The sequence below is a fragment of the Bombus affinis genome, chromosome 6 (genome assembly GCF_024516045.1).
Source record: "Bombus affinis isolate iyBomAffi1 chromosome 6, iyBomAffi1.2, whole genome shotgun sequence".
In the NCBI taxonomy this organism is placed as follows: domain Eukaryota; kingdom Metazoa; phylum Arthropoda; class Insecta; order Hymenoptera; family Apidae; genus Bombus; species Bombus affinis.
The window spans coordinates 2,858,478-2,884,295 of record NC_066349.1 but is presented as its reverse complement, the minus strand read 5'-3'; the positions used below and the strand labels follow the sequence as shown (position 1 = coordinate 2,884,295).

Here is a 25,818-nt window from a genome sequence, read left to right as displayed (position 1 = left end):
CGGAAGACGAGGTTTGCGCGTAACTTCCTGGTCGCGGTGCAACAAGTTCGGTGTTCGTTTCACCGGCGACGGTTCACTGACACGGGGCGTCGATGCCGGCAAACGTCCCCGGCAGGAGAATGGCGACGTGGACAACGACGGCGGCGCCGAGGTAGCGTGGTTCGTGGCTGTCCCTCGAAGCGACACACTTAACGTCGAGACGCCATCGTCGAAGGACGCATGAATATGTATACTATCGCGACTGTCCGGTGTAATCTCGCGTCCAAATGAGACTCGGTGTCGATGGACGATCAATCAACACGGTGTTACGTGCTTTTCTCTTCCTTTATTCCTTTTGCTATCTTCTTTCTTTCGTTAATTTTACATCGAAGTTGGTGATTACAATCTGAAATCCGAGCAGATGGAGTTATTAGTTTTTAAACGAAATCAAATATGACTTCTTTTTCTACTATTTCATCCTTTATAAAGTGTGATGAACGGTGACCATGCTGGATGGAAAGATGAAGTGAAAGAAATCGATTGTGGTGAATTTCCGGTAGGTAGACTAGGATAAGTCGGTGCGTAGGAATGAATGGAGGAGCTATAGAAAAGGCAACACCCCCGCTGATTCACGATGGACTTCCACGTTTCATCTACATGTATAAATAAATTGATTTATGTTAATTTTGATGGTCTTTGCGTACAAATTGTTCTGAAATTTCGTATTTTATTTATATAATATAAAATGAGAATTTCTTTATACTCTTTCAAGTTATCAGTTAGTGCTATAATCAGATGTAAAGTCCCTTTGATCGAAATTTCCCGCCGCACCTCGGTTTTTGTTATTATTGTGTACCAATTACTGTGCAAAGTTCGTGACCTTAACTTCTCGAGGAATAATCTAGCGTTACGCAACGTAATTACATGGCATTAATCTTAAACCACGTAGTGCACGTTGGGTTCATAACACTGGATCATTAAAGGAACAATTTGTGAGAGACTTTGCTTTGGACATTGTTCATGTGCACTTGAAATTTGAGTGTACCTTTTAATTAAGCAAGATGAAGGGAGACGATCGATTGATCTGCAGTGAACTGCAGTTATAAAATAAAAGTGCATCGTAAGCAGGGAGATCGATCGGGAATCCCCGGCAAATCACGCGACACGTGGACGTCCTGCCGGCACATAAGAGGCCCTTTCGTTCCCTATAGTCACTTCTTTGCTTCGCGTTGGCATAAAAAAGTGGAGCCTTGAATCTTCACGGAAGAAACAATTCGACGATCCATCAATTTTGACAGGCAATTTCACGGAGGACGACATTACAGAAAAGAATACCGGCTAGTATTAGTCGATTCTTGAGGTACGCAGAAGTAACAACTCGATCTTGCTCTTGTCATTACTTGAAGTTAAATTATTCCAATTATCAATCAAATTTAAATTAAAGAATCTGTAACGAAGCTTTTAGGGTAATCTAATTAATTTGAATTATCATTATGTAGTAAAATTTATGTTTTGTAATTCATTGGTATAATATCGATTCTCTTCCATTTCGCAAAGCTTTCTCATAATGGGTACTATTGTATATTAACAATCTCTAATATCCAAAATCTTGAAACAACAGAAAGTCTTTAGAAGATATCCCTTCATGAACATACTTGAATAAAAATGCAGATTTTCCTCAGGATCGTTTCGTTGATCCCGAAAGAGCGAGACCGGTTGAAAAACAGAGAAGAGGAAAAGAGAGGAGGCAGAAGGTGTCGGCCTTGCGCCGATGATCGCCGCTGAAAATCAGTCAAGTTTGCGTGCCGGCTCCAGCCTGGGGCAGCTCGAGGAGGCAACGCGCGACGGAAGTGTGGGTGGCGGCAACAAGGCTGGTGGAGCCGGCGCAACTACTACCTCGGAGCCAGGTGAGAGAGCTAATTATCCAACTTGAGATTGTGATCATCCGAGTATGTGTTCCGGGAACCGGCCACCCAGATCTCCGATCAGATACTCGTGCTAAAAGGTGGCGCAACCTCTTATGGCACGTAATAATCGCTCTCCCCGATCCTGTTATCAGACAGATGAGAGATTTTGTTTGTTGAAATTCATGAAGCCATAAGCCACGTCCGAGGACATAAGTAAAATATTTCTTAAAAAAGTTTGAGATTAGAAAACAAATATATTTCACATCTCTGTTCTATTGTTCTCATAAGATAAGTAGTTAACTAGATTTCGCGGGTACATGATTTCGAAAGAACGTGTACGTTTTATTATCAGATAGTTTAAAAAATGAAATTCAGTAACGAAGAACTGAAAGGGAATTGAAACATCAAAATAGAAATACAATTGGGTTTCTCAAGGGTCTATGAACGAAACGATTTAGTACCACAAAAGCCTGTGCCGTGGCTTGTACGGCGTTTACCTTCCGGACTACTTCTTGGTCTATACATATGTGTGTATATACCAAACGATATATGTGATTGAGTATTCTATTTTTTCATTTCAATTCAAAAGCACGCAATTGCTCTTCAAAATACTTCTTATATATTTTTTAAGTTTCTGTGGTGATAAATAAAAAAATTTTCTCCTTTGTATCTACCTATGAAAAATGAATAGTTAGAATTAATGAAAAAAAGAAGAAAAGGAAATCGACGGAAAGTTCATCGACATTTTTCTGCGATTTTCATCGTTTGTCGTGAATAGGTGTAATGAAGAAAGAGGAGCAGGAGGCGGCGCAGAACGAAAATTCCCTGAAAGAATCAACTGGTTCAGTGGTAACAGTAACTACACCTAGCGGCGTCGGGACGACGGCATCGACGGTGAACGCCAACACCACGACGACCAACACGACGGCTGCGACGGCTTCTACGATGCCTGGTGGAGGCGCTCGCAGCGACGTAGAGGAAGAGGAGGAGGAGGAGGCAGAAGAAGAAGAGGAGGAAGACGAAGAGGAAGAGGACGTGGAAGTGGAAGGTGGAGCGGCGCAAGAGGCGGTCGGTGGCGGTCTTCTAGCAAACGAAGGTGGGGGTGGAGGCGGCATGGCCGGCTTCTGGAGGCAGAGTAGACCCTCCAGTCCCCGCATGCCGCCTCCGGAGCAGCCGGAGCACAGGCCTAGGAGCCGACACGAGCCGGCGCCCGCGAGATACAACAACCTCGGTTACTGGAGAGCCAGGAGAGTCACATTTTATAAAAATGGCGACCCGTACTTTCCTGGTATTGAGTTCAGGTAAGCTATTAAAATCTATTTGCCGTTGATGATCGTGTTACGTAGCCTGATCCTTGTCATGTGTACAAAGCGACGCTTACGCTAGTACCCTTATTGGGTGCAGGTGGCGTGTCCACCCTTCGTGGCCTTGATTTTGGCCTATGAATGAGATTCTTCCTACGGCATACAAAAGATACTAGTGTGAATCATTCGTTTACCAATGAGTTTCAGATTTAAATGGCATTAATTGTACAATATTGATGAAACGTATCGGTAAACCGAAGTTAATTATGAAAATTGAAGTCGTAGTTCTTATCACAGCGATAACTTGCAGGTTTAAGCCAGGAAGAGACATCGGTTCCCTGGAGGCTCTCCTGGATAGGCTGTCCCTGCGAATGGACCTGCCCAGAGGGGCACGACACATCTTCTCCATGGATGGTGATCGTAAACTCACCTTGGACGAGCTCGAAGACGGTGCCTCGTATGTCGTTTCCAGCTACAAATCGTTCAAGGTAAGCGAAATGAACTTTCTATTTATAATTTTTTATCTATAATATCGCCAGATGAAATCTTAAAGCTCAGAAACGGCGAGAATCATTAGAAATACATATCATCAGAAAGAAATACTGCTGGGAAGAAGCATTATTTTCCAATCAGGTTACTATGCATGGTGTTTAAGATTGCTTGGAAAAAAGGGTCTTAATCGCCCATCGGCGGAAAAGTGGGTCATTCGATCTGATACATTGCACGAAGAAGAAATAAGGTCCTTAAGACACAGGATCGCGTGTATGTGTAGATCAAATCTGGTCAGGTAACAACAACCCTCCCACCTCCCTTCGAACGAGAGAACCAATCTTATTACGACAGCGATAATTCAACACGTGCAGGGACTTATGCATGGCGAAAAGTAAATATCCTTTTCTACTTGGGGCGTTCGTCGCTTACGTATCGTTCGTATAATTAAAGCGAACCTAGAGCTGGTGTACACATAACACACGCTTAATATTCATGAGCCACAGCCTGTGTGCAAGAAGGTGGACGGACGTTAAAACACTAGCGACTTCTACAAATGCGTACTTTGAACGTGTTGGGCACGCGTATACATACAGCTAATGCATACACACGCAGATATCAATAGGAAGCATAATAGAGCTGGCCAGGTCGCGATATAGCAATTTATAAGAAAACTGCGTATATTGCTGTCAACAATCTTTGTGTATCTGGCCCAGATCAGTCTTTAAGCAGGCCACACGCAATATTAATATGCCTAGTTTACTTAAAAAGAACAGTCACAACGATCATTGTTCTATATCAATCTTCTTTGACAAATATCAAACATTTAAAATTGTATTTTATTCAAGTCAATTCTAAAATGCTTACGTTAATCGCTGCATTATTCAAGCGTAGAGCGAATCAAGGCCAATTCAAAGGGGATCGTCTACGAGATTCGAAAGTCGAGGGATTGGTTGCAGGGAAAAATTGTCCAATTAACGGCTAAACCTTTCAACTCAATTCGCCTGGAAGACCACGGGTGTTCATTATTTTTATGAAAGCGCCGATAGGAAGGATTGGATATCATTTATCGTTGCGTCATGCCATGCGAAGGGTGGTCCACGCCCCAACCTAATTTCTAGGTTTTAAGGTGTGACTAAGCCGCTCGTTATACCGTATATCGTATCGTCGCAGTTTCTGCTTTCCTACCTCGGCTTGTGTACGATCCGTTATTTCGATCGGCGTTAGTCTTGTGTTGGGTCAGCCCTTAATCCGGCAAAGTGGCCAAAGCTTATGTACGATCCTATCGTACTTATAGCAACCTTCGCATGCCGATTGAAGTCCATAATCGGTGTTCATACACCCATGACCTATATCCTGTATTCTCATGAGCAATATCTAGACTGAGATTCACCTTGACCTATATCGTAAGAGGTTCAATCGATATTAAGCTCTCTACGAACCACCTTGTTATTTTTAATCATAGACATCATCTAAAAATTTTAAAAGGAACAATCGAAGGCTTAACGAGATTTAAATAAAAAATTGTATCAATAATTCTTCTCCATAAGAATAACTTTGTCTGCATTCGTTCTTAATGATACCGAATCTAATTGTACTAAATCAGTATCAGGTACATATTTTGACTATTGTTTACCAAAGCCACGTGGCATGAAAGATCGACGTACGTAGGTGAATCTGCGGTCTTGAGGTAGGAGTGGGAGCGTGTCAACGGGACGAAAAGTGGGAGTAAGTATCACCACAGGGTTGGCTGGAAAGCGAGGTGAAAAGGGCTGGCCAATTGGATCTGCGGTTGCGCACCAGTCCACCCTCTTATGTCGCTCTGGTTCCGTTCAAATGGTACGCCATCCTATTTCGCTTAATGCCTCATTATCGTGCTTCCTTGCGTTCCACTCGTCTGCATATTTTCATTCCCACTAAACCAGTCATTAATCCATCTTTCCTTCATGTCGTGATAGCGGTTGCGCCTTTAAATGGACTCCAGTTTCTTCACCTCGCTACACGGATGACCTAAATTTCTTTATGGCGCCACACCACAAAAAATTATCCCGCTGATCTTCGTCAGACTAAAATGTAGGTCGGATGCTCGATCGTTTGCCAGTTAATTCGCTTCCTTCGTGTCGTTCGTGTTTTATGCATTAAGTGACTGTCCACTGTTCAATTGCTTTATATAGGAACTTTATATAATTTAGCCAGGTCGAAATCTAAGCACATGCAGTTTTTGGTTCTTCCCATTTCCTCGAAACATTTTACGCTGTTTCATTTTTTTCTTTTTTTTTTTTGTAGTATACATAGTCGAGTTTCTCCAAGAACGTATGAATCACGTTGTAGCATAGGGGGTTAGAGACAGGGTGAGAGGGTAGGTTCGTATTTCCGTTAAGGAGACCGATGCAGGGCTCTCAAGTCGTAGGGCAGCTAGCAAGGGAGAGACCGTATCTCATTGACCGTTGGTCAGTCCCGCAAGGGATCAATAAATACAACGTTCTCCACATAGACGATTCACAAACCGTGTTTCCACTGTTCTGTCTGAAGAAACTTGATGAAATAGATTGATATTCTCTTAACGGTTCGAAATTTTACCCACCCTCTCCGATAAGTACAATCCATTGTTAAAAAGCGTAAATTAGAAGCGAGGATCACGTTATATTTGGAAATTTATAGTTGCATTCGAAATTGTAATGAAATAGTGATGCATGGAGGAGCGATAACATGATGAAAAATTAATGTTGCGGGATAACGGAAATGACGAGGAACCGGTGGAAGATATAGCATCGATTACAGCCGGCTGTGAGTTGACGCAATCAATTATGTTCTGACCGTCTCTCGCAAAGGCGTTACTACTGCGGTCGGAAGTAACAGTTTATTACTACTGCAAACCTCTGAGCGCAAACGTAATACACACGTACGCATGACAACCGTTCATCGAAAGGCATTGATGCTATGTGACGACGTCGACCGATTCAGATGTGTGCCACTGACATGGAACAGTGACTAGTCGGGCATCGAGGTCTCCCTCATTTTGGTTGCTTACCGCTACGTTTCTTATAATCGTATTTGCATTTTCGTTCTATTCGTATTACCAAAATGCTTAAATAAAATTTGAAGAAACGATAAGCAGAATGATGTATTGTACGCTTATACGATTTTTTTTTTTCTTGAAAATGTAACTTAGGTCGTTTTAGCTTACGACCATTTTTGTATTCGATCTTATCGATTGTATCTTGATTAATTTCACGGATGTAATATAAATTAAGTATAAAAAGCGTCGCCAAAAATTGCCATCCTTCAGGCAGCGTTTTACAATTGAATAATCGCCGCGATTATTTCTTTGTAATCGCTAGTGGCACGTTTCAAACGTAGGACGATCCGTCACGCATGTTTCGAGCTCGTTCTTCATTTTCATATCGTGCCGACTTTCGCCGTGATAACGAGTCCTTTTTCTTTCTGAAATAGTCGGTCGCAGCTACTGTCGTGTGCACACGTGTTCCCTCCCGTAAATTCATAAGGGATATAACAGCGCTGGTGAGTGTTCTTGAAAGAAATAATTGTTAACTAGTCTGAAATTCATGTCAGCCACCCTCCACCGTGATATGTCACGAACTCTAGCGTCAGAAACTTCTTGCACGTATCTGGCCTATATGCGTCACGAAATCACAAGGAATACCTTCCTAAGAAACGAATAAAATATGTAATTACAAAGAACGGATCGTTGTTGCGTTCTTACGGACGTTTCACGCGAGGCTATTCATGGGACATGTGACATGTAAGGAAAAGATTTCGATAGCCATAATCTCGGTGAACCAAATTTTGTTCTGCTTTTATCGTCTTTGGGCCGACGAAAATATTGCATGCTTGCCTGCAGATTAATTACACGTACTCGGCAAGGGAGAGGGCGAAGAAACGAGGAAGGTAGTCGAAAAATATTTGCGACGATAAACGGACTCCCTTAAGCTCGTAAATTTTTTCGATATCCACCTCCTTTTCAGGTAGTTGTTGTTCTTCTAGGCTGCATGACTGACGGCAGTCCACTTTAATTGACATTATTACGTCGATCCTGTAAGCGATATACCTTGAGTTATCGAATAATTACGCTAACATTCGATCTGATTCCAACTGATTGTAGAGTTCGAGTTGGAGAGTTCTTCATCGAGCTTCTTATTTCGTTTCACGTTTTTTTATTTTTGACTAATACCTCCTTGCGTTTAAATCAGCTTTCACAGATGTAGAAGCCTAAGTATACAGGCTGATATTTAATTACACGATATTTCTTCTCTGGTCAAATTTATAGCATAAAATGAGAAGAAGAAGTTACTCGAAAATATGACTTTTAGTGACCTGATTTTCAAATTGCGATGTAGAAAAAAAATGAGGAAAGTTTAATTAAGAAAATATACGGCGAGACATATGTCTACATATTAAATAGGAATGTTAATGCAATTAATAGTAAGAATAAGGTCGTTCCACGCAACGGTAAGTTCCTTCTAATTATCTGCGTATGAAAAACTCCCGGACTTTCTTCTCGACATATCGACATGCAATTGCAATTGAACGATCCGCAAAGCGGAAGGGGACGTGTATATGCGAATTCAAAGTGATCAGAATGTTGCTCCGTTACCTACTTTCTTTCTCCCCTCTTTCTCCCGTTATCATGAAACACGCAGATTCGTGTTACTATTCGCATTGTAATCCGTGGCTCGGATCATTTATCGCTGGTTGTCGCGCTGAATATGTATGAGGTTCGAATTCGAAATAAATGAATTTCGGTAAGGGTCGATTAAAGAGAAGCATTTCAAGAAAACCGGTCGCGATCCGTCGTTCCCTTCGGTGCGTATTACACCAATCCACACACGTTTTCGCCACATGACGTGTATACCTCGATCGACGATATGTAAATCACTGCGGCATCCCGTCTGTATGGTATTTGTTGCCTTTTGACCAGACTGCCTGCACGCTTGTCGCAGAATATTCGCAGGACAACTACCCTGTGTGTTAAACCTTCTCTCACTCCGTATAGCTCGCTCGCTCGTCACGCACTCCTGTAATATATGTCAATTACGATTTCAACTTCTTGCATGCATAAGTAGCCCCGACAACCCCCGATTTTCTTCTAATAATGCACAGAATGAAACAAAAGTAATGCAATTCCAAGTTCCAATACATCAGAACAGTAGAAAGGAACGATAGAAGAATTCTGTGATATGTGGTATTAGTAACAAAAACCCATATAAATTAATTTATTTCCATCATACATTATTATATTATTTTCAAACTATCCTGCAAAATATATTTCAAAAGATTTCAGAAAGAACCTTAGTCTTTCTCTTACTGAATCTTGATACTGTTGAATCTTGATAATCAATCTACTCTAAAACCATTTGCGACCATTTTTATTTTAGGAATGAAACTAGTTGATTTTCAAAGCGTCAAGATAAGCCTTCTTTTAATTATATAGAAATTATAGTAATTCATCAAAGCCCTGCTTAATATATCAAATATTAAGTAATTCGTAGATGATTGAGTGGAACGCTTTTGTTCTATTGTATATCGAGCCTATGTGGCACTACGATACAAATAGTCGTAAGTTGTGGATGATTTTCATGTGAGCAATTTTTATATTAACATCTTACACAAAATGCACGAAGTTAATTTAGGCAACGATCGTCGCGAAAAATCAGGGTTGTGTATACGCCATACGAGATTATCGATAAGGGAAGAAAAAAAATGTTTCATGTTAATCGGCCGAATTAACCCAACAATCGCCGCGCAAACAGCTTATCGATGCAGCGAGCCTTATCACCTGCCAATTATAATGCCGCGCGCGTGCATTGAATGCCATGTGGAAACTGTTGGAAAATGGAAATACTTTTTTTCTCACCACAAATTCGTATCAATTTTATATATAAAATACATAGCGTATTATTTTTTATCAGAATGATAGTCAACGTTCTTTCCTAACTAAAATATTCAATTCGACTAATCGAATTAGTGTTGTAAATGATAATTTATAGCCAGTAACCTGGCGCCAAAGGTTAAGGGTTGGAGTACAGTGAAGCGACCTTTCAGCGGTCCTCGCTCTCTTATCAACAAGGTAAACGGTCAAGACGGATATTCACCCTGTTGTACGTTGCGAGCTAGTGTTCCAATGTAGATGAGAAAGTCAAACTCAATGTCCTGTCCTGTTGTTCTCTGCGAAGGGATATATTGATGTGAAAAGCAAATAATTTTCTACTAATAAATTATGCAACGAAGAAAAAATATAAGGTAAAAAATATGATGGTTAAAATATTCTTAATAATCTCTATAGGCTGATATTCTTGACAGGATACTTGGTTATAGCGTAATCGATTGTAGAATATGCAGGATTTCATTTTCATTGAAACGGGAGGTCACGATTAATCGAGAAAGTTCGATCTTTGAAGAGATCTGAGAAGAGATCGAATTACTCGAATCATGTGGCAGGTTTTTTACAATACATACAGATAAATATTTAGGTCGAACGTAAAATTCTTGATAACGTTAAAAGTGAAAAAAGAAAGTCACAAAAATTCTACTATTTATCAATTTGACTGCGTAAATATTGTGCAGCATGAATTGTTGTATCAGAAAGATGAATCAACGGGGTACATGACCGCGTAAATGCGTGAAAAGGTTAAGGGTTGTAGCACCCATGGTGAACCCAGAGTGTGCACCCACGCATACTTTCGTTGCGCCTTCCATCCGATCGCATACCAACAGCCGGAAGATTGTTGCACCGTGACCTTAGCCTTGCAAACAAACATATGCGTTGACTCACACATATTGCAGTTCGCTGGTAAATCGTAATTTATGGGGACAGCGTCATAAATTACTATACGAACCAGCTAAACTCCTCGTGAATGGACTCTCGTTTCTTCTTTCTTTTTTCCACTCCTAGTTGCCTCGTTTTTTTTTCCAGCCACACGATCGAAATGGCTATTTCATGTTACAACGTCGCGCAAACTGTTCACCTGAAACGTTGAAATCTATAGATTATATAAGTACCATATTACATAGAAGAAACAATATTGTTTCAAATTATTACGACATCCGCTTGAAATTATGAAAATTGTTTTTTCAATGCAGGGTACATAATATTTGTGAGCGTTCGTTTCATCTAGCGACAAATACTTATAATTATGAGAAATAGATCTTTCTACGACGTTGTGCCCTGGACGTCGATGAAGGGGTGTATTTTTAGTTTGTAATTTATTAATAGACACTTTCGTGAGCAGCGAACCTTACGAGGTTCGTTTCGATGGAAGAGATTGTGTAAGTCGTTCTGATTTCAAGCTTGCTTGGAGTCGATCAGATTGCGGAAACAAAGTTGACCCGTAAACTGGTTTCGAGTCTAGTCGAACAGTAAGTTTCGACAGTGATATAAGAAAGTAAATAATGAAGACTGTCCGGTAGCTTTGGACAGAATTCATGAAGTTCATTAAGAATCTAAGCACATTACAGATTTTTCTGGCGATGGTGTTTATATGCAATAATATTCCTTATTCTATAGCGGAAACAATCACTTACTGATATATGAGAAATTTATAAAATTTTATTTATTAAACTGATAGTATGTATCTGTGTATTTAACATACACATAATTGACGAAAATATAAATTAAATATTAAATTAAAAATTTGTAAATTAGTTATTTTAGAAATATATTTCATCGGAATTAATAACATTACCAGATAATTCGTGAAATCTACGGAATTCCAATCGATCCTGTCCAAATTATTGCTGCTGATTCATGCGACAAAAAATTGTATATCTTTTCACTCTCGTCCAAATGTTCTCCTTTCAAAGCTCGTGCCTCGAGTCCATTAAGCGTCTTAGTCGCTTTGTCATAAGTATTTATTGTATATTATAAGAACAATTTGAACTTGAACTGTCTTCAATCTTTGTTATGACGTCTTCGAACAACTTTTAAACATACATACATTTCGAAGTGTAATTTCTTAAAAAGCTAATAATTTTCGAGAAAAGAAATCACTGAATAGCTTACCTATGGGTTAAGCTTACGTCACGGAGGGTGCATTACCGGAAGGGTTGCTCGCCTGTGTGAGAAAGAGAGAGTCGTTTAACCTTCACCTTGTGTTAATCTATGCTTCTATTATCATACCAATCCCATCAAAGCTGGCATTGCATTGCAACTGCACGAGGATGAACGCGTACACATCTATTGGTCGATCGAGTTATCTTTTAGTGATGAATTTCTCTGAAACTTGTTTGTATCATTGTTTGGGTCGCTTAATACAAAGTTTAAATTAATACAAGGTTTAATATAAAGAAAAGTAAGAAATATCTGTGAAATAATTGAATTGCACGATTTTATGAAATTTTGTTATTTGCCACTGATAAATTTGGAAAGATCTCAAGTATAGCAAACGATTGCAAGGTCATCGAATCTCTGGCATTCTGCCGGCAGCAGCGTGCGTGTCTCGAATTCATAAGTCGGTTTATTACACTATTAGCCTCGTTAACGTTTTTTTTCATTGCCTCTCTGTCTTACTTGAATATTGACCCCATTTAGTCAACAAGGATAATTGGTCTTATACGATGCTACTTCTTTTTTCATTCGGTACGCCGCTGTATCAGGGCGTGGACGCCCTTAATTCCAAAGAATGCTTTCAGCCTCATTTCCTATTGCGAACACTCATTTTCGAACGTATATCCTCATTAACAGGTGTCCATCAAGCTTCCATTTAACAAAATTTCCACTCGTCCATCATAATATACCATCATTTGTCGACAAATCATGACACAGGCAAAATTACATTAGAACTATACTTTGTAACAATCAACTGTATGCAAGAACCTTGTTATATATAAAATCTCATACACGTGAGATGAAGATAAAAAAAAAAATACTGCACCTGTAGTATATTACCTTTAAGTTGCTTATAAAGTATTCTTTATGATATGCAAAAGATAAAAAGCCATATAAGAAAAAATTTTATATAGAAATATAAAATTTTGTACGATATAACATAAAATCTTTATGAATATAAAATTACCAACGACTAATTTATTAACGTGTTAACTACAATTTTCCATACTTCGATAGATCTTCGATTTAAGAATAGAAAATAAGTCATTGACTAAAACAGACTTCTGAAGATTTTTGCATTTCTTCGAACGTGTAGTGAATCCAAACTTTTGACCAGCAATCTACGTGTCGCACGATCTGGTGAGCTATATACTCTCAAGTACAGGGGGTGGCTGTTTGGCCTTGAGACGCGATGGCTCTCCTAGAAAGCGGAGGGGGAGGGTAGGGGATGTTGCAGCCAGGGGGTTGGTTCTCCAGCCCAATGAGGCAGTACACACCCCGCCTCCAGTTATCCATCGAACACAGTTGAGGTTGCACCTAGTGGCACAACCTTCTTACGGCCCTCGTTTGCTTTGAACACCACGTTTTCGTTTGTTCCGATCATAGTTCCCTTTGCGATCAGCCGCTGCGATTACAAGGCATCGCCTTTTCCACAGAAGTTTCCCGTTCTTTTTTACGAACCCGTGTTGTTCATACAATTATACAATCAAATTAAAGTCTTCCAATCTACGAAGTACAGTTGTATGATTAAAACAGAAGAAATAACTAAAATTTTTCGATCTGTTATATAAGGTATTATTAGAAGAATTAAAAAGATTGAAGAAGAACTAAGGGTTACTGTGTGCAAGTGATGGAAAAGAATGTGAACAAGCAAGGATAAAGTTTATTGTTCAGTGAAGAACGTTCTCTAAGGACTGTGAATATCGTTGAGTGAGACTACAGTGATCTAGGTTCACCATTGAGTCGGCAAGTTCCTCGTCCCGCTCGGACTTGGAGCCGGACTTTGGCGCCGGCGGAGACAAGGCGGACTCTTATAGCGACTCCGAGCTAGAGTCCTGTAGCCCTAAATCCTGGGACGGCTGCGACAGTTTTGTCGTGTTGATGAGCGATTCCTTTGAAGTTATATCGCTGCCGGCCGATATGTTGCAGGTCCTCCAAATCCTAATCAGATTCTATATATTAATGTTAAATTATAGTGGGTGAAACAAATATAGTGAGGCACTTTGTGATATAAAGTGTTAACAATTAAAATGAATATTTAAACCTTAAAGCCACTAGCATAGTTTCACTATATTTATTTAACCAATCATACGCCAGTGCCGTTAGAAATCATTAATGGAATTGCTTGAGGTTTTCACGACTTGTTTTTAACTTATTATCTAACTTGGAATAATAGCCGGCCAGCTACGGAAAGAAAAGCAACACCTGGTACACGAGTCCTACTGGCGGAGGTAGCAGAGGTGGAGCAAGCGTTGGAGGTGGTGTCGGAGGATGGCAAAGTAGACCACCAGCGGTGGCGAGTCTTAGCAGAAAAGCTTCCATCACCGACGAAGCACCACCTCCTGGCGGTGGAAAGCCTTCTTCGGGACGTGTCATACGAATCGTTAACAACCATGATCATACAGTACAGGTAGTAATTACAAAGCACACCTAAAACGTATATCAAATTTCTTTATATTTTTCTTTTTTATAAGTTACAACTAATTGATTTCAGTGTCGAGTCTTGCTGAACCTCCGTACTTCACAACCGTTCGAAGAAGTGCTGGAAGATCTTGGACAAGTATTAAAGATGAATGGGGCCAAAAGAATGTTCACAGTTTCAGGTCAAGAGGTAAAATACTGCAATAGAAATAAGTATTGTAAAAATTCACGTGAAATATAATACAAAATCTGTGGCCGAAATTGTCGAGAAGGATGACGTACATCGTGATCGATTGGTGTACGTTCGTGAACGGCCGAAACGTGGGCGACTCGAAAGTTTATCAGCGATTTATGCAAATCGAAGACATTGGCTCGGCATCGTACTTATAAAATCTGCTTGAATAATGTTTGTCCATAAATATGCATGCGATGGTGGGGGTAGAAGCGTCGAAACGAAGCGTGACGATATCGGGGTCGACTTCTTTGCAATAAATGGAATAGGGTCGTTGATTAACTCTCTTTTCAATCGCCTCCGAACGATCTTTTTATTATACTCAAAAATATCGTTGGTAATCAGGGAATAAAATTCCTGAAAAAAGAAATAGGTCACTAAGCGATACAAACAAAATTTCGCTTCAATAGATACTGAAATTCACATCTTGTTAGTGCAAAAAGATAGCAGATGGAAGTAGGATATTATTATTCCTGTTTCTCATCGTTGCATGTTATTTTAATCATTTTTGATTCGAGTTTCACAACGTCATAGCAGATTACACGATTATACGTTCTGGTGATCGCAGCCGTTGTAAATCGGTTGGAGGCTCGTGGGAAAAAAGGTCAGAGATCCATCTTTCCAGGTCACGACCGTATATGAATTTCAAATTGACCAATTTTCCTTAGCGAGCATTCTTGCGACTACCTTATGCATCATCGTGTATACGCCCTGTGACGTCTACGTCAACAGTGACGTTCGTGACATGATTCCGACACGGGAACAAGATGTGTCTAGGTTCATTCATTTTGACACCTACATTCCTTCCTCGCATTTATTTTTATCGATACCGCATCCTTAGAATTTATAATCAAGGATAATTGTTTAAAGAAAATATTAAAAATAAAACCACAATTTTTCACCTGTTTCTAAATTAAATAACTATACCGTTGACAGGTAAGAAGTTTCTCGCAACTAAGGAACGAATTCGCTGACGTGGATACTTTTTATCTGGGTACTGGGTCGGGGATGGGTATAGCTGGTGCTGTTACCGCATCCCCAGCAAGAAGATCCAGATCACGAGGACCACCCACTGTGGTCGAGGATATCGGTCGTCAAAGACGAGCTCGAAGCAAAAGCAGACCACGCGCTTTGTATGCCCCTGATTCAGACGTCGTCCGAGTAAACGGTTCTCCATATCGCTCTTCGCTTATCCATTATGTACACCGATTATCTAATTGTAAATAACGATATTAAACGAGCACATTACGCTCTCTCTAAATAGATTATAGCGTTGTCGAGGTATTGCGAGACGAACCAGCTAGAGTGACTATTCGAGGATTGAGACGATCCTTTTATCCACCTTCCCACCTGCCACCGGTGGACAATTCTCCGCCGGATAAGAAGCTGCAACTTGAATGGGTTTACGGATATCGGGGCACCGATACCCGAAGAAATCTCTGGGTTCTACCGAGTGGAGAACTTTTGTACTATGTCGCTGCCGTGGCTGTTCTCTTTGACAGAGAGGAAAATGCACAACGGCACTATGTGGGCCATACGGAGGATATTATGTGCATGGAGGTATTATTGTTGATTGCAGTTGGGACTTTAACTGGATTATAATTGATCGGAAAGATATTACGGGAATCTAAAATAGATCAGACGTTAAAATCAAAAAATGTAAAAAGATAATTTAACATCTCCGGAATTTTAAGATCGAATAAGTGTGATTAAATATTTCAACGTATTCGCTTAATGTATATGTAGGTTCACCCAAGTAGAGAGCTGGTGGCATCCGGACAAAAAGCTGGTAGACACAGAAAAGCGCAACCACACGTTCGCATATGGTCAACAGAGACTCTGCTTACTCTGTACGTGTTCGGAATGACTGAGTTCCAGATGGGCGTCTCCGCGTTAGCGTTCTCTCAACTGGTAAAATATCATACCCAAATGCACACATACGCGATACTAATGTAGTAAAATAACGTGAATCTAAATATCGTATAAAAAAGAATTGAACAACGAGCACATTTCTATATGATTCTTGGTGCACAGAACGGGGGTAGTTACGTATTAGCAGTTGACGCTGGCAGGGAGGCGATACTCTCAGTGTGGCAGTGGCAATGGGGCCATTTGTTGGGTAAAGTGGCGGTAAGCTTTTCTCCACCTACTTCGCGCACGCTACAATGTCATGATCATATATCATAATGTCCGCGTGTAATACCAATTTTTATAGACCATGCAGGAGGACCTAACCGGTGCAGCTTTTCATCCTCTCGACGACAATTTACTGATTACGCACGGTAGAGGTCACTTGACCTTCTGGAATCGGCGGAAAGACGGTTTCTTTGAAAGGACGGACATTATCAAACCTGTACGTTGCAATGTGAAGTAAACGTGTGCTCGTCTATTTGGAGCTACTTACTGATTCTGGTTTTCCATTTAAGCCATCCCGTACGCACGTGACTAGCATTCAATTCGAGCAAGACGGAGATGTTGTCACGGCAGACAGCGACGGTTTCATCACCGTTTACTCCGTGGATGCGGACGGTGCATACTTTGTACGAATGGAATTTGAGGCGCATAATAAAGGCATTAGCTCACTTGTTATGCTATCAGAAGGAACGTTGCTCTCTGGCGGAGAAAAAGACCGTAAAATCGCCGCGTGGGATTCCCTTCAGAATTACAAACGTATCACGGACACTAAAGTATGCGTGTAACCTAGATTTTAATTAATAGGCAAGTATTATATGTTATGCTATTTCTGAAAATTACATTACATAGTTACCAGAGGCAGTAGGAGGTGTGCGAAGTATTTATCCTCAGAGACCAGGAAGGAACGACGGAAATATTTATGTTGGAACTACCAGGAATAATATTTTAGAAGGTTCTCTTCAAAGAAGGTTTAATCAAGTCGTGTTTGGCCATGGGAGACAGTTGTGGGGTCTTGCTGTGCATCCTGACGACGAAGTGTTCGCTACTGCGGGTCATGATAAGAATATTGCTCTTTGGCGCAGACATAAACTCTTGTGGACGACACAGGTATTAATTTAAATCTTCAAATTTTCACATTCAAATAAAAATTGTTAAATCTTAACTAAAATTTAAATTCAAATGTAACGTTTGTTTAGGTCGGTTTTGAGTGCATTTGCATAGCTTTCCATCCTTTTGGAGTTGCCCTTGCCGCTGGTTCTTCTGAAGGTCATCTCTTGGTCCTCGCCGCAGACACAGGGGCAGCTGTGGCAACCCTTAGAGTTTGTGGTTCACCTTTATCATGCATTGGCTATAATCCAAGTATGATACACATATAAAACATGATTATATATTTGTATATTTTTGCACGTTGATTATAAAAGATATAAGATTTTATTTTTGTTGAACAGCGGGAGAAATTGTGGCAATGGGTTCTCAGAATGGTAGTGTATATCTCTTTAGAGTATCTAGAGACGGATTCTCGTACAAGAAGAGCAACAAGATCCGCGGAACGCAACCATTAGTGCAGCTTGACTGGAGTTCCGATAGCAGATTTCTCCAGACTGTTACACAGGACTACGACTTAGTATTCTGTAACGTTGCTTATTTTTATAATTAAATTAGCTTTAAATTTTAAAGAGAATAAATATAACTTAAAGTACATTTTTCAGGGGATGTGAAAGCCTTATCATCGGAGAAGAGTCCATTAGTTATGAAGGATGTGAAATGGTACACGCACAACTGCATGGTTGGATACATGGTATCTGGTAAGTATACGCAAGTTCTATAACAGTAAAAGCAACACTGTACATTATTATTATTACAGTTTCAGGATTATTAAAATAATATATAACAATACTGTTTACAGGAATGTGGAATAATCGTTACTATCCGTTAACGACTGTTCTAACTACGTCAAGTAGGTCAGCAGCTCATGACATGTTAGTCAGTGGTGATGCAGAAGGCTATCTGAGACTTTTCAGGTATCCATGTACCAGTGCTAAGGCCGAATACGTCGAAGAAAAAGTGTATAGTTCTCTAGTGGCTTGCGCCAGATTTCTCTACAACGATCAGAATGTCGTCACCGTCGGTGGGACCGACGCTGCGCTCATGCTTTGGGAATTAGTCGACGAGTAGATAAAAGGACTACCTCTTGTTATAAATTTTGCCTTTGTCTTCAATAGTCTGGTAACTAGACTATTAACGCAATCTGTACAAAATCGCGATGATTCGTTCCATTGTGGAACTTTTTTAATACCAATGAACAAACGCGACAAACGTTTATCTTCTTATCATTGCGCTGAATACAGTTCAGTAACATGCGTTCAGCAGTTTGTCCTCAGCGAAAGAATTGAACGGCTGAGTCGATACTTAGCAAATTTTGCAAACGTTTTCATTCAACTTGATTCGGTTGACAAGCATGTTTTTTCCGGCGATAATGTGTTTGTCGTTTATTGTCCAATATCCAACCTGGAAAGCGTTAAAACTGTCTGGCATGTTTGTCTGTGGCCTCACTTTTGTGTCGATGAATCTTTCTAGAGACAAGGAGACATTTTTCACGTTTTAAGTATAGTTTCATGCAGCAGCAACGCAGTTCGCGCTTTATTCCCTGAAACGTTGAAAGAAGTAGTTTGATATTTGTAAACGAAAGGAAGATAAGATCTACTGAAAATATATTGCATCGCTCGACTATCTTCAAGTTAAGCGTCTTGCAAGTGCAATACATTCACTTTTTACATCCGTTGCCACATCATAGCATCTTGTGAATTTCTCCAAGACATCCACCTCCACGAAATAATCCGTACACGATGTTTTTAATTATTTTTACTTCTTAAGACCGACATTTGAACAGAATTTCTCATTACACGTTTAAAGATCGGGACTTCTTTTATCGACGATAGTAACAGCGAAGGACAAGAATCTATCTTCCCTTCCTTCAACTGTTTTGCCATTGTCGTATTACGACTTCTTGTATGCATTTATGATAACAGCGACAAACGATAATGTTATCACGCTACAACGATGCAGTACATTATTAAAGTCGTAATGAAAGCAATACAAATAGGCACACGTTATATGTGTATCCAGTAGGAGTATAAAAGAAAAAGAAACAAAAAAAAAAAAAAAAAAAAGAAACAATATGTGCACGTTCAGGAGCGTGCAATTTTTGAGGCGCTGGCGCCCCTTGGTAGATTTTAAGTAATGGAGATAGATTTAAACAAAAATTGAGATGAAGACGATAAATATTACATGCACCTTTGTGCCGGGACGATGGTCAATTCATTTTTCTTTTCATCGTTTCGAAGATTTTAGAGAAAATGCTGTTGCGGGTCAACGCGTTTCTCCGTCGATTCTCCCTTTTGTTCACACCTATTTCTAGAGAAAACAAATTGATGAAGTATAGGGAAAAATATACAGAGTTTAAACGATATGTTACTATTACAGAAATATATATTATATATATAAATATATACATATAGTAGTAGATGCAAATGATAACAGGAGAATCTCTCATGTTAGCAAGCTATGCTCGGGATCGTCACTGCCATGGCATCGAGTTCGAAATTTTTTCACGGCCTGCATGCTTCAAAATACTGCTTTCTCTGAGAGAGAGCTCGTGTGATCGAATCTATTTCAGGATAGTGATCACCGTGAGCCTTTATCCGAACCTTTAAACGAACTCTTATCGACGATTCAAACCTGCTTTTACGTTCCATTATTTTATTATGTATTGAACGAATGTCAGACTACACTTGTTACTTTTCTAAGGAAATTTGAATATATGAACTTTGCGATCATTTTTAGAAAGAAGTTGAAATATCTGCGAAAGCAAATAAATTCGTATATTATAAGAATCATCGTAAAAAAATGTTTCAATCGCAGGCGGAACTGAATTTTGCTCTTCGATGCGTCCTGAAACAAAAACGAAAAGGATTCAAACGATCCCTCAAATCTTTAGCATAAAATCGTAACAGTGTAGAAAGCTATCTTACTACAATAAATTCTGCACATTAGATACAAAATGATTGAATCATTACTATTAACTATTAGACGTATTCTAAAAATAATGAAAAATTTTTTTTACTATAGGTAATCAGTAAGAGTAAAATATACACAACCAGTAACTCAAAGCGATTCTTTATTATTAATAATTTTATTTCTTACACTATGAGTGTTCTTGGTAAGCGTCTAAGTGGTTCATTTTCCTTTCATCCTCTCAAACGTAACACGTCCACGTCTCCCTTCCTCCTTTGAAACATCTTTCTCTCATTTTTTCACATCGAATTTCGTATCGCATAGCTATTCAAGGATAGAAAGGTATGAACGTGTCGGCCGCATTCGTGTTCAAAATGTCTATGCGCTACGAAAAAACAGTTGTTTAAAATTCAGCCAAGTAGAAAACAGAAACAAATACATAAAAGAATGTAAACCAGTACAATTTATATCAGAAAAAAGCCAATTACTAATTACTGAACAATTTCCTTATCGTGTTTTTCAATGCTTAATCGCTTTATTTCACGAGACGCCATACTCATCTGTGATGATTTATTATTCAGTTTCATCATCAGTTTAAATCGTGATAAATGCGTGCAAAGTGGTTATTTTATAAATGGAACTTGAACAAAAAATGCGTATAATTACAATTGGAGCGCATGAAACATACTCGAACAGAAATGTTTCGCGGAACGTGCGAGAAAGTTTTGAATTGAAAACGAAGTTTCGTTTTGAACTACAAAGTTACTGTCAAGTGATTATTCCATTCTTCCTCTATGATATACAGACTAGATAATACAAGAAGGAAAGCCACCCGTACGTCCGTATTTTGGAAGCTTTTGCCGTGTTTTCCTTTTCTCTTTTTTTTTATCTCTAGTATTAACAATCACGCGGTTGATCTTTTTAGACACAAGTATCAGCTGTTTTTATCCATTGTCCTTCCTCTATTCCTATAAAATTTTATTTAAGCCGAGTCTGTAATGACTATTTTACGTTTTATTTTTGCTTCAAAATGAATAAAATTTAACTTAATTTGTATACATTATCTGCTAACTGAGGACTGGTATCTTAAAAATATAATTCCTTGACATAAATATAATATAATATAATAAATATATAATATAACCTTGACATTATTGAAAGTAGAGGAAAATAATGAATAAAAAAACTGACACATGCGTTGTAAAAGATCTTATAATACGGTCCTACAGCGCCGCGGAATCGAGGTACGACGAGAGGCTCTTGTTAATCACCTCTGAAGACAGGCTCTAAGCGCGGCGCGGGAGAGCTCTGTGATGTATTCCATTGAAATTCGCAGAGCTTCCTCGATCGCGCCGTGGTAGCCCACTTTAGAGGTTTTAGCCGGTAAGGATCCGGCACTACCTCGCAACCTCCTCATCCACATGATTAAGTTAGATTGTCGAACTTTTTCCTCTCTTCATCCTTTCGCTCCTCTTCTAATTTTCTTGTCTCTTCATCATTTCGTTGCTCTTGTAATTCCGCCCTCTGCTCATCTTTTTGTTTCTGTCCCAATTCTCTTCTCCCTTCATGCTGTTGCTCCTGCTCTAATTCTCTCCTCTCTTCAATCTCTCGTTCTTGTCGTTTTGTTACGTTTTTCACAGAATTATCAGATCTCTCTTGCGATAGGCCAGCTTTAGTGAACAAATAGATCGGCCGTTGAAATCCTTTCGATGGGTGTGGAGGTATCGATAACACTTCATATTTGGAAAAGCCGACTTCAGAAGATAAGAGATACTGCGTGAAGTTATGCGGTCGAAATTCAATACTCTCATAATTCTTATATATCCGTTCCTATGACAAGAAAACAAAGTAACATATATCAATTTTAGGATAATATAATGATTAAATATACCTTTTAGAGCAAGTAGGGAAATACTTACTGTAAGATTTTTTTTCTTGGAGTAACTACTCCAACCTTGAGGTTCTAGTAATAAAACTCCACCGGGGCGTAATTGTGCGTACATACGCCTGAAAGCCTGTTTTAAACCTGCATCTCCGAAATTCAAGTGTATCCATTTAGTTATCGACAGACAAAGAATTGTGTCGAACTGCGGCTGTTCTGTACACAATAGTGAATCGTCCTCGAGCACATAATTACCCTAAAAATAAATATATTAAAATTTTTTAGAACTTAAATTTACGTGATATAATATATGTAATTTAATACAATACCTGTACAAAAGTGACATTGTAAGGGAAACCTCTGTGACTTTTATTCTTTGTGAAACCTGGAATGTCAACTGGACCATAAATGATTGGCATAGATATTGGAAAGAAGTTTACATCTTGGTGATCACTATCCTCGTTGCCAGCAGGAGACTGTGCACAATTGACATAATGTTTAATATTTTTTCGAGCTATATTGATGAGTGTTCTATCAATATCTATACCAGTTACACTGCGGGCAGAGAAATCTCTTGCAACAGAAAGAGTAATATGACCAATGTTGCAACCAATGTCTAATACATCTTTGTCAATAAATAAATATTTGTACTGTACAAATACTGTCAGTCTTGTATCCATATCATTATGAGAATTACGGTACCCATAATACCTGTTGTAATTTCCATATTGATAACGAGCATCTTTCTCTCTGAACCTGGGCATTGTTTGTTTCTTCTTCTTATCTTGACTTGGCCTATGCAGTGGTCTAGTCTTCCAGCCTCCAGGTTGTGGAATTACAGGACTGACAATTTTATCTTTAACATCCACTTTCCTTAACCTTTTGTCCTTAGGTTCCTCTAAACCTTTCAAACGTAATTTATTCTTGTCTTTCTGTGAACTTTCTGGTTTTGTCTCTTTAGGCTGACTGGATGAATTAGTCGGTGATGAATTCAGTGGTGGTTGTTGTTGCTCTGCCACAATATTGTTTAGAACACTTTGTTCCATGGGTTCTACAATATCAATAGCATCACAGTCTTTAATTTTGATTTCAGTTGAATCACTTGCATCATTCCCAGAACCAGAAGATGCCCGTTTTTTCTTTCTATTTCGTCGCTTAGAACATTTCTTAGTTGGGGATATAAGCTGTTTTTCATATTCCTCATTGTCATTACAATTGCTCAGATTCAAAGGGTCACAGATATTTGGTGGAATTATTACTTCAATAACCTCTGTTTTATGTCTAGGTGTAGGCAATGGGCTAGACTTAGGTGTAACAGCATTCATAGCTCTATTTATTTCCTCATCCTGCATGCTATTTAAATTTAAAGGATCACGTATGTTACCACCAAGTAAAAATTTTGTGGGTGGAATAATTGCACCTTCCTTCTTCCTACGTTTATATGGTGGAAAGAATTTACCATTGCTAATAAAACTCTGTAGACGTTTCCTACCAAACTTAAAATGACGACTGTCTTCATGCTTGTGTTTTTTATGAGAAGAATTAAATGTCTTTCTTGATTTTTCATTTTCCTTCTTAGTAATATGACCCATTTTGGTGGACCGATCAACTTGCGTGGATGACATTTTTTAGAATCTAAAAAGACAGTTGCAGAAATTAGATTTAGATTTTGTGATAAAAATTAATAAATACCATTAAAAAGACAACAATTCAAAAAAATCAACATAAATAGCAAACCTAAATTAAAAAATATTGCATGAAATTCGAATTATATTTATTTAATATGGTATATATAAATTCTACATAGTCGATGAAAATTTTGGTAGTAAAATTCCGAACTATCTAAGCACATAAACGTTATCAAAAAATACGTAAAACATAAAGGAAAAGGCGTTGTAGTAGGCTTTAAGATAATGTCCTTCTATAATGAATAACCAAACAACGAACGCATTATCACATAAGAATTTATTACATAAAATCTTGTTCGTACATATTACGTACATAAATTTAAAAGAATATTTCCTAGTGATTGAAGCAATTATTTGTCGCCCCGCGAACTATTTAAAATCGCATGACTTTAAAAGTATTTGTACACCTAATATTTTTATAATAACTCAATTAAGTTAGTAAGCATTCAATTGGGATCAAAACAAATTCATGTATTAAAAATAGAAAAGTTTTTTATTTAATAAAAAATCAACCATCATAACCATCTCCTCAGTGACACTATATGATATTTTTATTTAATTTTAAAGACGGCGTCGAGACGAATTTAAGGGTGTCATAAACAGTTAGTTTTCTCCTATAAGTTTTTAAGAAAATCAAAAGTAGATAAACAAATACTATTTTAACTGTCAAATTTTTATGTTTATTATATGATACTTTTATAACGCATTATTGAAAATAGTTTTATGTTATTTTCATACGTAGAACATTGTTAATGTAAATAGTTTTTAATATATCATTTGATCGTTTAAAGTTATTGCAAAAAGTGTAGGTATACAAATATCCTTTTGACCCACGGTATACACGACTCTCTGTGTAAATTTATCATTCCCGCGACCGCGCATGCGCAGATTATGGTTTATGGCGTTTTGTAAACGAATGGTCGTCTATGCCTACAGTTTTCGTTTTGGATTTTTCCCTTTAGATGCCTTGCTAAACGTATAAACTTACTGTCAAATGTCTTGCACCCGACTTTGGTTTCAGTTCGGTGTACTTCTTGCTCGCATTAAGCACAAAAATCCACGTTTGTCAGAAAATATGTGATGCACCCAGCTTCGAACTGTCGTTGTGCGCCCATCAACGATGGCGAATAGCTGCTTTGCTTGCTTTGCTCAAACTCCATTTTCTATGTGGGTACCCGAATGAACCGAACATAGCTTCGGCAATTTTCGGCTCCGAAATACAATTTGATTGGACGAAAACAATTTTTTGAATACTGTATAAATGCAGAACCCTTAGAAAATAACAGAAAGTTTTGTAATTCAATTATTTGAATATTCCAAAAGGAAACATGTATATATGTGAATATATATATACACACACACACACACACACACACACACACACACATATATGTATGCCTATAGATGTATATAAATGCGTAATATTGTTCCGTCATTTGCATACATTTATACACTTTGAATACTAATAGAAATGATGTAAGTAATTTGTATTCATTTATTTATATATTCTGTATGCATGAAATGACTAATAAAAAATTTAATTTGTTACTTTATTACTCATTATAGTAGTTTAGACATAACTTATTAATAGAAATTCGGTTATACGATTCTAATGATTATACAAAAAAATTAATTCAACACCGATTAAATTAACATTCTTATATTATATTCAGATATCTACGAACGATTAATTATCACTCAAAAATATTAGTTACTTAGCGAAATAAAAATGATACAATTATATTAAGTAATGTATTTAAACAATTACTTAGAAATAATCGCTAGATTACTTTAATACGATGATAATGAATATGATGAAATATGTTACTATTCAAATAATATATTTTATAATATTTGCATGCACTAAATTACGATGAGACCTATAACTGACGTAATGATGCAACTGATAGTTTTTTGAATCAC

At 38.3% G+C, this 25,818-nt stretch overlaps 2 protein-coding genes and 1 long non-coding RNA gene across 5 annotated transcripts; 1 reads left to right on the top strand and 2 right to left on the bottom strand.

Annotated features, from left to right (window-relative positions):
• The first annotated feature begins 185 nt into the window (after positions 1-185).
• On the top strand, positions 186-20,706 carry LOC126917776 (echinoderm microtubule-associated protein-like CG42247). Of its 2 annotated transcripts, XM_050725034.1 has the most exons (17): positions 186-1,339; positions 1,662-1,886; positions 2,665-3,187; positions 3,501-3,678; positions 13,921-14,154; positions 14,239-14,355; positions 15,334-15,565; positions 15,662-15,957; positions 16,144-16,308; positions 16,432-16,527; positions 16,613-16,750; positions 16,824-17,084; positions 17,161-17,418; positions 17,508-17,670; positions 17,760-17,942; positions 18,021-18,116; positions 18,218-20,706. In XM_050725034.1, exons 2-17 carry the CDS (start codon positions 1,751-1,753, stop codon positions 18,484-18,486), a joined length of 3,345 nt encoding a protein of 1,114 aa, XP_050580991.1. In that variant the 5' UTR covers positions 186-1,339; positions 1,662-1,750; the 3' UTR covers positions 18,487-20,706. The 2 variants fall into 2 exon arrangements, with proteins under 2 accessions (XP_050580991.1, XP_050580992.1); XM_050725035.1 differs by lacking the exons at positions 186-1,339; positions 1,662-1,886; positions 2,665-3,187; positions 3,501-3,678 and adding an exon at positions 12,959-13,673.
• Positions 8,860-12,033, bottom strand: LOC126917788 (uncharacterized). Of its 2 annotated transcripts, XR_007711062.1 has the most exons (5): positions 11,817-12,033; positions 11,700-11,751; positions 11,383-11,617; positions 10,537-10,665; positions 8,860-10,443 (listed from the first exon to the last, which is right to left on the bottom strand). It is a non-coding gene; the product is annotated as an uncharacterized LOC126917788 (long non-coding RNA). The 2 variants fall into 2 exon arrangements; XR_007711063.1 differs by lacking the exon at positions 11,383-11,617.
• On the bottom strand, positions 20,472-25,190 carry LOC126917781 (7SK snRNA methylphosphate capping enzyme bin3). Its single transcript, XM_050725051.1, has 4 exons — positions 24,884-25,190; positions 22,537-23,842; positions 22,245-22,463; positions 20,472-22,155 (listed from the first exon to the last, which is right to left on the bottom strand). The coding sequence occupies exons 2-4, from the start codon at positions 23,830-23,832 to the stop codon at positions 21,751-21,753; spliced, it is 1,920 nt and encodes a 639-aa protein (XP_050581008.1). The 5' UTR covers positions 23,833-23,842; positions 24,884-25,190; the 3' UTR covers positions 20,472-21,750.
• Between the last annotated feature and the right edge of the window lie 628 nt (positions 25,191-25,818).